Source organism: Haliotis rufescens, unplaced genomic scaffold (genome assembly GCF_023055435.1).
Source record: "Haliotis rufescens isolate VD_foot unplaced genomic scaffold, xgHalRufe1.0.p SCAF_26, whole genome shotgun sequence".
In the NCBI taxonomy this organism is placed as follows: Eukaryota; Metazoa; Mollusca; class Gastropoda; order Lepetellida; family Haliotidae; genus Haliotis; species Haliotis rufescens.
The window spans coordinates 5,479,278-5,491,642 of record NW_025963957.1 but is presented as its reverse complement, the minus strand read 5'-3'; the positions used below and the strand labels follow the sequence as shown (position 1 = coordinate 5,491,642).

Below are 12,365 nucleotides of genomic sequence, written 5' to 3'. Positions count from 1 at the left end.
TCTTCCGTTTAACCTATTGACTTCCCGTCTCAAATAATTGCCTCGAGACGCTATACAGCAACAGTTAGCTTGTTTATACATTTAACACGGACCAACCCACATGCTCTGTTAGAAACATACTTATCTGCTTAATACTTAAATCATTGCTATAGACAAAATGATTAATAACTTACCTCCGAATTATTTTTTAATTCTTATTCCCGAAAGAGTTTCAACACTAAGCACTCACGTATTAAGAATTTGTGACAATATTCAGACACCCAGATATCAGCATGATTTTAAACCGGTTTCACACGTGATAATAAAACCCAGGTCGAATTAATATGCACTAAGGAGGAAAAGTCACCTTGTCGCGTCCGGACAAACGCAGAGACAGACGTTGTTTACAGTTGGTGGTCATGGGATAAAAATCTTCGAGGCCGACATCAGAGATTTCAATTTGTGAGGACATGTGAACATTTATTTGCAATTTCGGGTCTATGACTGTTGGAACTGAGGGTTCGCGCAAAGGTGCATGACGAGTGCTGGCATTCATCTCACGAGGTTCACGGCGCACATATGAGTTCAGTCGCTGGAGAAGGTCACGAATAATCTGCTCAGACAGGTGTTATTGTTGTTGTTATTTTTATTATTATTTACTGATTAAAATAAAAAATGCAGCAAAGAGGGTTTGGGTGATCCTGGCACAGTCAGGCTGGTTAGGCTCATCATCAGCTCAGGGCCCTTGCCCCCTCTACACGCAGCCCAGACAGTGAATGAGACTTCTCCCAGGAAACGCTGCCCAGTCAAACTTACACATACCTGTTCGGAGAATGTGACAACTCCCCAACAGTGCAGCCTTTTGCAATACCCAGATTGTCAGAAGGGCTGTATTCCTGGATAATTAACTGACGTATCCGAAAGAGACATTCATAACACACAAAAAAGATTTGGAACGATTTCGCATCTTCTCAGACGTCAGTTTGTAGAATTATCGAAACCAGTTGACAATTATGTCCGTATAAGTGCACTGTCTGGGGACAATAGACCACACCTGCTTGAAAATGTAGACATTTGCAATGGCCACGGTCGGAACCTGTTGCGAGAACAAACGTAGAGAACAGGTAGAACGCTACGAACTTTCGCTCAAACACGCCATTGCAATAACGCTCTGATCGCTCAACTTGTTGAATCAAACACCGTAACGGAGTTGCGACTATACAAGTGTATTGTTACAATCAGATATGAAGAAACACCAAATATGTGCTACTGTCTGTTTCGTTATGACTGGATTTACTGTAATACTATATCTCCATTTGAACTGGAATACATCCAGACTGTCGCAGTAAGTATCACTGCATTTGTCTCTGCATTCCGATCATAATCCTACTAGCATATCTTTTATCTCACAGGACTGACAGTCCAAGTGAGCATATTTCTTCTGTCTGTCTGACCGTTATCTATTGACTTCTTCATCGAACTGACTCAAAGGATCAGTCTAAGCATTATAAACAAGCCTAGTATCATTCTTTTATATTTATTGAAACAAATCCAATTTGTGAAAATCTCCTCAGAAACTAGAGATTTTAAACCAGTTGGTAGACCATATTTTCAAATCTGTACGTAGAATCTCCCAGTAGACATAACGAACAAAAACCATATGGACTCCGTGACCAAACCGACAGTAAACCACATTACGTTGTTGGCTATAAACATACTTCAGCTCCTGCCGTCATATTTATATAAATTAAGTTATTGGCAAATTCAACAATGCAGATGCCAGACATGCAGAGACAACCTATGTATGCCTAAACACGTGTTCTTTCTTAAACCCACAAAACATCCACAAGGCTTCAGTTAGACTACGCATATGTTGGACTATGCATACCCTCCTATTGCAAAGAAGCGAATACCCCGACGGTAATCCCATGACTACCAATTGTAAAGAACGTGTGTCTCTTCGTTTGTTGGGACACGACGAAGTGACTACTTCCTTTGTGCATATTGGCATATTCGATCTGGGTCAGCTCGGATACACAAAAAAGCTGTCAGGTCTCGTTTGGAAAAGTGAGAGAATGCTGTTGAAAAGTGTGGTCAGCAATATACTTGTTTTATCAGGACAGCCTGTGAGTACTTTATGGTCATTTCTTGTGTCTTACGCCGCATATTGCTGGTCCATTGCTAGCTAAAGGCGGTGTAAAACCTCAATGACTCACTGCCTCAATGATTCACTCACTCACATGCAGAATAACCAAAGACCCTTGAAGATTCCGGGGTAGAATAGGTCTTCAGGAACCCATGCTTGCCGTACAAGGTGACTATGCTTGTCGTAAAAGGCGGCTAACGGGATCGGGTGGTCAGGCTCGCTGACTTGGTTGATGCATGTCATCAATCTCAATTGCGTGGATCGATGATCATGGTATTAATCACTGGATTGTCTGGTCCAGACTCGATTATTTACAGACCGCCGTCATATAGCTGGAATATTGCTGAGTGCGGCGTTATACAACAAACCACCACCAACAACAACAACAACAGAATAACCAAACGTAACTTAAATCAATCAAGTAATATTTGTTGCTTTATGCTCCATGGGATTCCATTCTAGTAAACAACGAAAGACGATGCAGACTTGTACATCTCTTTGTATGCAGTGAGGTTCCAACCCACTGAACCCGAATGAGTGAGTATGGTTTACACCGCTTTTGGCAATATTCCAGCAATATCACGGCGGGGGACACCAGAAATGGGTACCCATGTGAGGAATCGAACCCGGGTCCAGCACAGCTCGATTTGCGGCCTTTGTGACTGATACAAACAGTTCAATTCCACTGCAAACAATCCGAGAAACGGCCGACCAAGAGTTACCACCCCCGCACAGGATCGCTACATTCGACTGTTCCACCTACGTCATCGCAATGCCACAGCTACGGAGACTGCAGGACGCATCCCTGGTTTGAGGTGGATACCGGACCAGACTGTCAGGAACCATCTTCGCGAGGCTAGAATCCGACCCAGAAGACCAGTTATCGTCCCTGTTTTGCAACAGATCCATCGACAGCGACGCTCGCGTTGGTGCCATACCCTACCGCCTTGGAATTTGAGAAACTGGAGACGAGTGTGGTTTTGCGATGAATCACGATTTCTTCTTCACCGGCGAGATGGAAGGCAACGTGTTTATCGTCGTCGAAATGAGCGTTTTGCCCCACATTGTGTATTTGAATTCGACAATTTCGGTCATGGTGTGGGGGCCATATCCTACACCACGATATCTGACTTCGTTGTGGTTCAGGGAAATTTGACAGCAAATCGCGATATGAATCAAATTCTTCAACCTAACCTTCTCCCAATCATTGACCGCCAGAGAGACCTGTTTCAACAGGACAACGCGACAACGCTCCACCGCACACAGCTCGTGTCACGGTAGACTACCTTCATAAAGCCAACATCAACGACTTGCCCTGCCGCCGAGATCTCCCGATCTCAATCCAATCGAACACCTCTGGGATGAACCCGATCGACGTGTATGTCAACGTCAGAGCACGCCGCTGACACCCCACAACTGGCCAACGCGTTACAAGCAGAATGGCGCAGAATTCGTACACTTATCCAGTTAGTGCCGAGGAGATGCAGAGCCGTGATTGCTGCCCGAGGCGGTCACACAAGATACTGATTTCAGCGCAACACTGTGGCCTTATGTGACACGACAATGAACAGTTTCCAATGCCTTTGTACAACGAAAACATGTTACTATCGAGCTCCAAAATTTCATATTAGTATCGATGATATTAAATTGAATATATCGGCTTTATAAGGTGTAATACATTTACTAAAAATCTGCCTGTTCGTTTCTTTTTTTGAAAAGTGTACCTGATAGCCCTCGGTCTTGTCCCAGTCATCAGAGAGTAGCGATTGATTCGTAAACTTGTGTTTTAAATTGATTAATGAAATTCAAAATCGTACACTATATGCAACTATATTCTAGGAGTGTTTCATGCACATTTGAAGGCCACATGATTCGTCATTGACAACTTGCGGACGTTAATATCACGTCGTTATTTAAAAGTCCACCAAGACATTTTAGGAGATTGCATTCTGATTGGAAAATCTCCAGAGAATCTGGTTTGTCCCGCGAATACACACACAAAGAGCTACGACAGTAACATTGTCTCTCGTGCTCTTGAAGGTCGTGAAATAATGGTTGACTCACTGGGCACTGACCCTCGTGTCGTACAACGGTACAGCTACTCACAAACGTCACTGATTACTCATATAAATAACACATGAAAAGAATACAGTACTGACTGGCTTTTCAGTTAATATAAAATATTGTGTCTATAATTATGTCTTCCGATTAATCCCGTCATCCCGTCTCAAATAAATACTGTACGGCATCTGTTGATTTCTTTACGCACCCGTTAAGATCCGGGGTCTTTAGCTACCGGTGCTAGCCGTAAAAGGTGACTATGCTTGTCGTAAGAGGCGACTAACGGGATAGTGTGGTCAGGCTCGCTGACGTGTTGATGCATGCTATCGTATACCAATTGCGTGGGTCGATGCTGATGATATGAATCACTGGATTGTCTGGTCCAGACTCGATTATTTACAAAGTGCCGTCATATAGCTGGAATATTGCTGAGTGTGGCGTTAAACAACAAACTAACAAGCAAACTTGTTTACAGAATCGACAGGGAGAGACAGAGTGAGGCACCTGATCGCCAGCACAAAAAGTCAGCGATCTAACCAACTCAGCCACCGAGGCTTGAACAAAAATGAAAGTCCGACAACTGGTAGTCTAGGTCACGTACTTTGTGTACTCCTCTGACAAATGAAAATTGGCACGGCTCCCATGGCCCGAAAGCTATGAACACACAATGCCATTTAGAAAGTAGTCAAATGTAACAAATGTTTTATTTACCAATAAAGTACGATCGCGACAATCTGTACTTTACAAAGAAAGTGTTTCCCCAAATATAAAATTTGTTCCATTTGACCACCCCTTCTAAATGGCATTGAGTGTTCAAGTCAAATGTTTGATATAATTTAACTTGGTCCCTTTCTGAAATTGCAAACATTCAAGCAAGTCCTTTGAGTATTTGAGAATCCACATCGTATTCATTGCAATTGCTTTAAATACCTTCTTCCACAAGAAGATCCGGGTTGGAATTGGCCTTTAGGAACCCATGCCCGTTGTAAGGTGCGATCAAACTTCAAATACTCTCTTGTAAATTGAGAACTTTACTCATCTGATACAGACTCAACCGGAACAAACAGGAGCAGTAATCTTTCAGACCTGTCATGATATTCTTTGATCATGTTCAAATGCCATGACACATTCAAATTTGCCTAGCAGGGTTGCATTCCTTGAGCAAATCCCAGAACCGCCCTAATAACTATCCTAGCCTGGGACACACCATACCTGCACGTGTTCCAGTTAGTTTAGCAGAGTCATGTCTTGTCTACTCGTACACAAATGTCATTGGCACCACTGGAAGTCCCACATTGCCCCTGGTTATTCTTCTGACATATGGGATTTGGAGGTAAAAGGTCAATATCACAAGATAACAATTAGTGACTGCGCTTCCTTGAAATAATTCATATTAAGATAGTTTCTGTTTGTTGAATTTTTTTGGATGAATGGTCTTTTGTAAGCCTTTTAACTATCACTGGAATATACCAGAGCCTACGGTCCCAGGATTGTGACCAGACATGTGCGCGGCAGTGATTCTGTTTCAAACCCACAATAAACTTCCGATAACAAATTGCTGAATAAAATACACAAGAAGAATCTCATGAACACAAATTTGTTCTCACACCACAATGTCCTGCATTTGACAATTCACGCTAACCACGTGGACAAGAAAACAAAATAATATGATTAAATGGCTGCTCTCTCTCTGTTTCTATATCTATTGGTAGGACGATTCTCTGGATGTACAGGCAGAGTATTGTAATAATATCGATTTGGTTTGGTTTCAGGTTCCTGTTTTATCCCTTTCCGGCAAGAGGCATGACATATCTCACAGAAGAGGCTATGCATTATGGAACAGTCCTTGATCCTTCATTATGTGCAGTTGCTAAGGAATCTCGTGTGTATCTCAACCATGTCCAAAAGGTCTACAATCTAGGAGAAGACATTCAAGTGCAAATAGATCTGTATGATTTGAATGGTAACCGCAAGTTAACTGGAGGTGATTTTTTGAGAGTTTGGATGGAGAGCCCAGAGGCAGCAGCTTCCGTTTCCGGTCGGGTGAAGGACTTCAATAATGGAAGCTACACTGCTCTACTGAGAGCCGTATGGTCAGGAGGCGCTACAATTAACTAAAGGCATTCATTGCCACGAGGAAGGAGGAGGTAGTTCTCAACTATATGATATACCACCAGCATGGCAGTCTCTGGACAGCGTTGGCTGAATTCCGGGCAAACAATCTAACAGATGCAACAGCATGTTCAGTTAGACAAGAGGATTCCTTCAAGGCAAACGAGTGGTGTAATTTCACGAAGGAGAACAATGGCGACAGTTGGTACTGTAAGAAGTCCAAAATCAACCAGTTGACATGTGACACATGGTCGCATTCATTTAGTGTAAATGGAATAGGCTTTCCTTTAAATAACACCGAGAGAAGCATCATTGGTTTGTATGTATATTTTATCCTTTCCGTTGTTGAACTTCATCTCTTTACATAACTTGGTGTGTTAGTTGTGTTTGAAGCCGCTTTGAATGGAATGTTAATGAATTTCACGGATTGTCAGCTTAATATGACGACGCCAACGCCAACGCCAACCCCAAAACAAGACAATAATCATTCTCGATCATCAGACGAAACAGATTCCAAAATAATGATGAAAAATATATGAATGTATCCCTGACATGTATGATGACACCCGGTGATGACACCGAAGAGAAGAGATGTGCGGGGTGGTGGGTGTGAATGGGGTTGTGTTGTGTGGGGTAGATATTTAGGCGCATGGTTTTAATTAAGAAAATGTCTTCTTTTGCAGTTGCAGATGAAAAAAGTATCCAGTGTTCTGTTTGTGACAGTCCTTTGCTCAGAGTAACTTTAATCTAACTAATGAATATGAACACACAAAGCCATTTAGGAAGTGGTCAAATGTAGCAAATGTTATATTTGGGATAACGCTCTCTGAGTAAAGTACAGATTCTCGTACCTTTTTGGGTTGAGTCCCGTCCGGGGATTCGTACCGACACTGCCAGAGTGAGGCACCCAATCGCCAGCACACAAAGTCAGCGACCTATCCCACTCAGCTACCGAGGCTTCCATAAAAATGAAAGTCCGATAACTGGTAGTCTAGATTAGTTGTCTCACTCTGGCAGTGTGGGTTCGAACTAATAAATATGTTTTTCATATCACAGGTCTGTGACAGATTCAAAACAAGATATTTTACAGAGTTCAGTGAAGGTGTCTGTTAGAGGAGGTATGTATCTGTGACGTTTCTACATCCCTCACTTGACAAATCATCCATTGATAGTGTTTAGAAATGGGACACAACTGTGTCAATCACTGGACAAATCATTCATTCATTGTGTTGACAGGAGGCATACAATTGTGTCAATCACTAGACAAATCATCCATTCATTGTGTTGACAGGAGGCATAAAATTGTGTCAATCACTGGACAAATCATTCATTCATTGTGTTGACAGGAGGCATACAATTGTGTCAATCACTGGACAAAACATCCTTTCATTGTGTTGACAGGAGGCATACAATTGTGTCAATCACTGGACAAATCATCCATTGATAGTGTTGACAGGATGACAAGTCAACGCTTTAACCACACGAATACCCCGCTACCCCTGAGGCCAAGTTGTTTGAGCTTTTGGCTGGAGTTGGCTGTGGGGGTGGAGGGTTTGTCTGTGTGTGGAGTTGTCCATGTGAGGAATTGTTTGTTTGGGGAAATGTCCTGGCGGGGAATGGTCTGTGTGGGGAAATGTCCATGTGGGAAATTGTCTGTGTGTGTAGATGTCCATATGGGGGAATGTGTGTGTGTGTGTGTGTGTGTGGGGGGGGGGGGGGGGGGGTGTCTGTGTGGGTAGATGTCCATATGGGGGAATGTGTGTGTGTGTGTGTGTGTGTGTGGGGGGGGGGGGGGGTCTGTGTGGGTAGATGTCCATGTGTGGGAATGTGTGTGTGTGTGTGTGTGTGTGTGTGTGTGTGTGTGTGTGTGTGTGTGTGTGTGTGTGTGTGTGTGTGTGAGTAGATGTCCATGTGGGAAATTGTTTGTGTGTTGAAATGTTCAGGTTGGGAATTGTGTGTGTGTGGAAATGTTCAGGTGGGGAATTGTTTGTGTGTGGAAATGTTCAGGTATGAGATTGTCTATGTGGGGAAATGTCCGTGTGGGGAATTGTCTGTGTGGGGGTGTTGTCTTTGTAGAGTTTTATCCGCATGGGGCATTGTCTGTGTGTTGAATTTCATACACTCCATATGAATATGTTTTTTAATTGAAACAAAGATGGTCCTAAAAACCATATACCCGTATACATCATAGAAGAGCTCAGTTTATTCTGGGGCACTGAAAGCTCAATGAACTACGGCTGCATGACTCATGGTGTAGAGGTTATTCCCCATTGCCATGCCAGGAATCCCTGATGTTGGGTTTGGTGATCAACTTTACACGATTACGATTCTTAGTGCCCCCATATATAATTTAAAAACTGATTTAAGCGACCTTCCCACCAACGTCACTTTTCTTGATATCAAAATTAAAACGTCAACGACAGACACTAATTATCTCCATTATCTGCCCAAGCCGATTCCTGTAGGTGTACATGTAGGGTTTGTTTGTTTGTTTGTTTGTTTGTTGTTTAACGCCACACTCAGCAATATTCCAGCTACATGACGGCGGTCTGGAAATAATCGAGTCTGGACCAAACAATCCAATGATTGACATCATGAGCATCGATCTACGCAATTGGGATACGATTACATGCATCAACCAAGTCAGCGATCCTGACCACCCGATTCTCTTACGACAAGCATAGTCGCCTTTTACGACAAGCATGGGTTGCTGAAGACCTATTCTACCCCCGCTATTCACGGATAAGTACATATAGGGCAAAACAGTGATGAAAGCTATATGAAGGGATCGTTGTAAATCACTTGTTGTGATTCAAAGAAACTATTCAGTTTTTATATTTATTGACACTTTTGTTAATTTGATAAACAACATATGCAGCACTGACGCCCTGTATGCAGAATAGGTGTAACACAAGTAGTGATATGTTTTTAATATAAACATTAACTTGCAATGATAGTTTCACTTAGGGACGCATTCCCGTGAAGATCCCGGTTACAGAGGGTCAACAACCCATCCGAGGCGACTAACGAGATCGGGTGGTCAGGCTCGCTGACTAGGATGACGTGTGTCATCGTATCCCAGTTGCGTGGGTCGATGCTCATGATGTCAATCATTGGATTGTCTGGTCCAGATTCGAATATTTACAGACCGTCGTCATATAGCTGGAATATTGCTGGGTGCGGCGTTAAACAACATACAACACTCAGAGATACATAGATCCCTTTGATTACCAACATATACCTTCGCTTAGGAGAACGGAAAGGTAACGTATTCAACATATTGAATTCTTCTTGATAAACCCATTTCTTTTCACAGGTTCTAACGATGTAAAACTGTCGGCTCCTTCAACTTCCTGCAATACGCTTCCGGCGGAAATGACATGGCAACGGAAGTCCCCGAATGGTTTCTTTTACCGGAACAAGTGGCATTCGCTACTGTGTGACGACACACTGCCTCGCACCATTGATGCCTACAGACAATGCTTGAAAGGAAGAACGCTCTGGCTTCATGGGGATTCGACAAGTAATCAGTTTAAAGGAGCTCTTCATTCAATTTTACGCTTTCCTTCCCATACAGATCGTCATGTACCTGTTACTGACACAGATTTAATACATAATTTTTCAATTTCCTGGTATGCTCACGAACTACCGTTCTATCATGGCGCTATACACTATAACAGGTCAACAAACCAGGCACAACACATCATGATGGACCGTCTCCCGAACACCTCCAAGGATATTGTAGTGTTATATATGTACGTTCACTTCACGCTTGTCCACCCGGATGTGTTTAGGCGTCATGTTCGGAGACTTGTTCCCTCTGCAAAGAACCTCTTGGCACGCGCTCCTAATGTTACAATTGCAGTTCGTGGCCCACATGCATTTTTCAGACCGATGCATGGTTTGTTATCTTACTGGGGCCTTCTGTACACGGATATTTGGCATCAGGAATTTGCTTCATTGCAAGACAAGATTGTTTATTTAGATTTCTGGGACATGACTATGGCAAAGCCATCTCAAGATTTTCACCCACAAACTGACACAGTTGATGAAATGATACATAACATGCTGTCATTGTTGTGCTTTAGAAAGTGAAAGAATTGTTTCTTCATATGGACATATACTCTTTTGCTTATATTGTAACACGTGACTGGTATTTGAATTCTTTCTTGAAATACGCTGTTCTGTTTCAATGAAAGGTGATGTTGATCTGTTCCAAGAATGTTCCAAAGTGTTTTTGTAAAATCAGCATGTACCAGCAGAGAATAAACTGTACCTCTGTCCGTCCTGCCAAACTGAATCAAATTATTTACTAGTTTCCATTTCCTAGAACCAGAGTAATCCATATACCTTGATATGCACTGGGAACCCTTTTAAATTTATTTCCTCCTTTGAACATGGGGACTACCACACTATACTTATATTACACCCCATGTGATATTTTAGAACGAATAGCCATCCACTTGAAATATCCAGATGACATGTACACCCACGGCATCACGTAAACAGGTATCATAAAACATCGTTATGAAACACGCGTGTCATAATACGTGCATGGAATCTGATTGGCTGATACGCGAACTGTGACCTTCTGGTACTACTTTCATTCATTGATTTATTCACTCATAATACGTGCATGGAATCTGATTGGCTGATACGCGAACTGTGACCTTCTGGTACTACTTTCATTCACTGATTTATTCACTCATAAAACTTGCATGGAATCTGATTGGCTGATACGCGAACTGTGACCTTCTGATACTACTTTCATTCATTGATTTATTCACTCATAAAACTTGCATGGAATCTGATTGGCTGATACGCGAACTGTGACCTTCTGGTTCTACTTTCATTCATTGATTTATTCACTCATAAAACTTGCATGGAATCTGATTGGCTGATACGCGAACTGTGACCTTCTGGTTCTACTTTCATTCATTGATTTATTCACTCATAAAACTTGCATGGAATCTGATTGGCTGATACGCGAACTGTGACCTTCTGATTCTACTTTCATTCATTGATTTATTCACTCATAAAACTTGCATGGAATCTGATTGGCTGATACGCGAACTGTGACCTTCTGATACTACTTTCATTCATTGATTTATTCACTCATAAAACTTGCATGGAATCTGATTGGCTGATACGCGAACTGTGACCTTCTGGTTCTACTTTCATTCATTGATTTATTCACTCATAAAACTTGCATGGAATCTGATTGGCTGATACGCGAACTGTGACCTTCTGGTTCTACTTTCATTCATTGATTTATTCACTCATAAAACTTGCATGGAATCTGATTGGCTGATACGCGAACTGTGACCTTCTGGTTCTACTTTCATTCATTGATTTATTCACTCATAAAACTTGCATGGAATCTGATTGGCTGATACGCGAACTGTGACCTTCTGCTTCTACTTTCATTCATTGATTTATTCACTCATTCATTAGTATGGTTACAAACGTAAACTACAACGGATACCTCATAATGTAGGTTTATTCACTGAAACAAAATGTGTGTGCACATTATGCATTTGAGTTGATATTTACGTTTCAGGTAACTTTAATATTCTAGGTATAGATAGATTGTATTAAGACTTCGTGGACACTCGCTGCTGTCTGATCACCTGGACAAAAGGGCCGAACAAAGGGAATCAGTCAAGCCTTTGAATCTGACACACATAACTTGTGTGGTTTTAGGTAGAATAGGTAAGCCGATGTGAGAAGATTTAACTGTTTGTTTGTAGTTTTACAACGCAGTGTTCCAGCTATATGACGGCGGCCTGTAAATAACCGACTCGACCAGACAATCCAGTGATTGACATCATGAGCATCGATCCAAGAAATTGGGATCGATGACATGCATCAACCAAGTCAGCGAGCCTGACCACCCGATCATGTTAGTCGCTTTTTACGGCAAACATGGGTTGTTGAAGACCTACGTACTCTACCCTGGATCTTCACGGGTCTGATTTAACTATGAGTATGAAGCATCTCGAATGGCAAAATAAACTTATTGTTCTTCTTTCTTTTGCCCCGAAAATAGATTAGATGCCATCTGAGT

The 12,365-nt window shown here is 42.1% G+C and overlaps 1 protein-coding gene across 1 annotated transcript; it reads left to right on the top strand.

Moving 5' to 3' along the window:
• Positions 1 to 6,309: 6,309 nt before the first annotated feature.
• Positions 6,310 to 10,639, top strand: LOC124147377 (NXPE family member 3-like). The gene is made up of 3 exons (XM_046518077.2): positions 6,310 to 6,617; positions 7,355 to 7,416; positions 9,615 to 10,639. Exons 1-3 carry the CDS (start codon positions 6,349 to 6,351, stop codon positions 10,391 to 10,393), a joined length of 1,110 nt encoding a protein of 369 aa, XP_046374033.2. The 5' UTR covers positions 6,310 to 6,348; the 3' UTR covers positions 10,394 to 10,639.
• Positions 10,640 to 12,365: the final 1,726 nt, after the last annotated feature.

What these genes read in the sequence shown, in the direction of transcription:
- LOC124147377 (XM_046518077.2), top strand. Translation starts at nt 6,349, where the DNA reads ATGATATACCACCAGCATGGCAGTCTCTGGACAGCGTTGGCTGAATTC. An exon ending in GAGAGAAGCATCATTGGTTT is followed by an intron (nt 6,618 to 7,354) that starts GTATGTATATTT and finishes TTCATATCACAG; the next exon opens with GTCTGTGACAGATTCAAAAC. An exon ending in GAAGGTGTCTGTTAGAGGAG is followed by an intron (nt 7,417 to 9,614) that starts GTATGTATCTGT and finishes TTCTTTTCACAG; the next exon opens with GTTCTAACGATGTAAAACTG.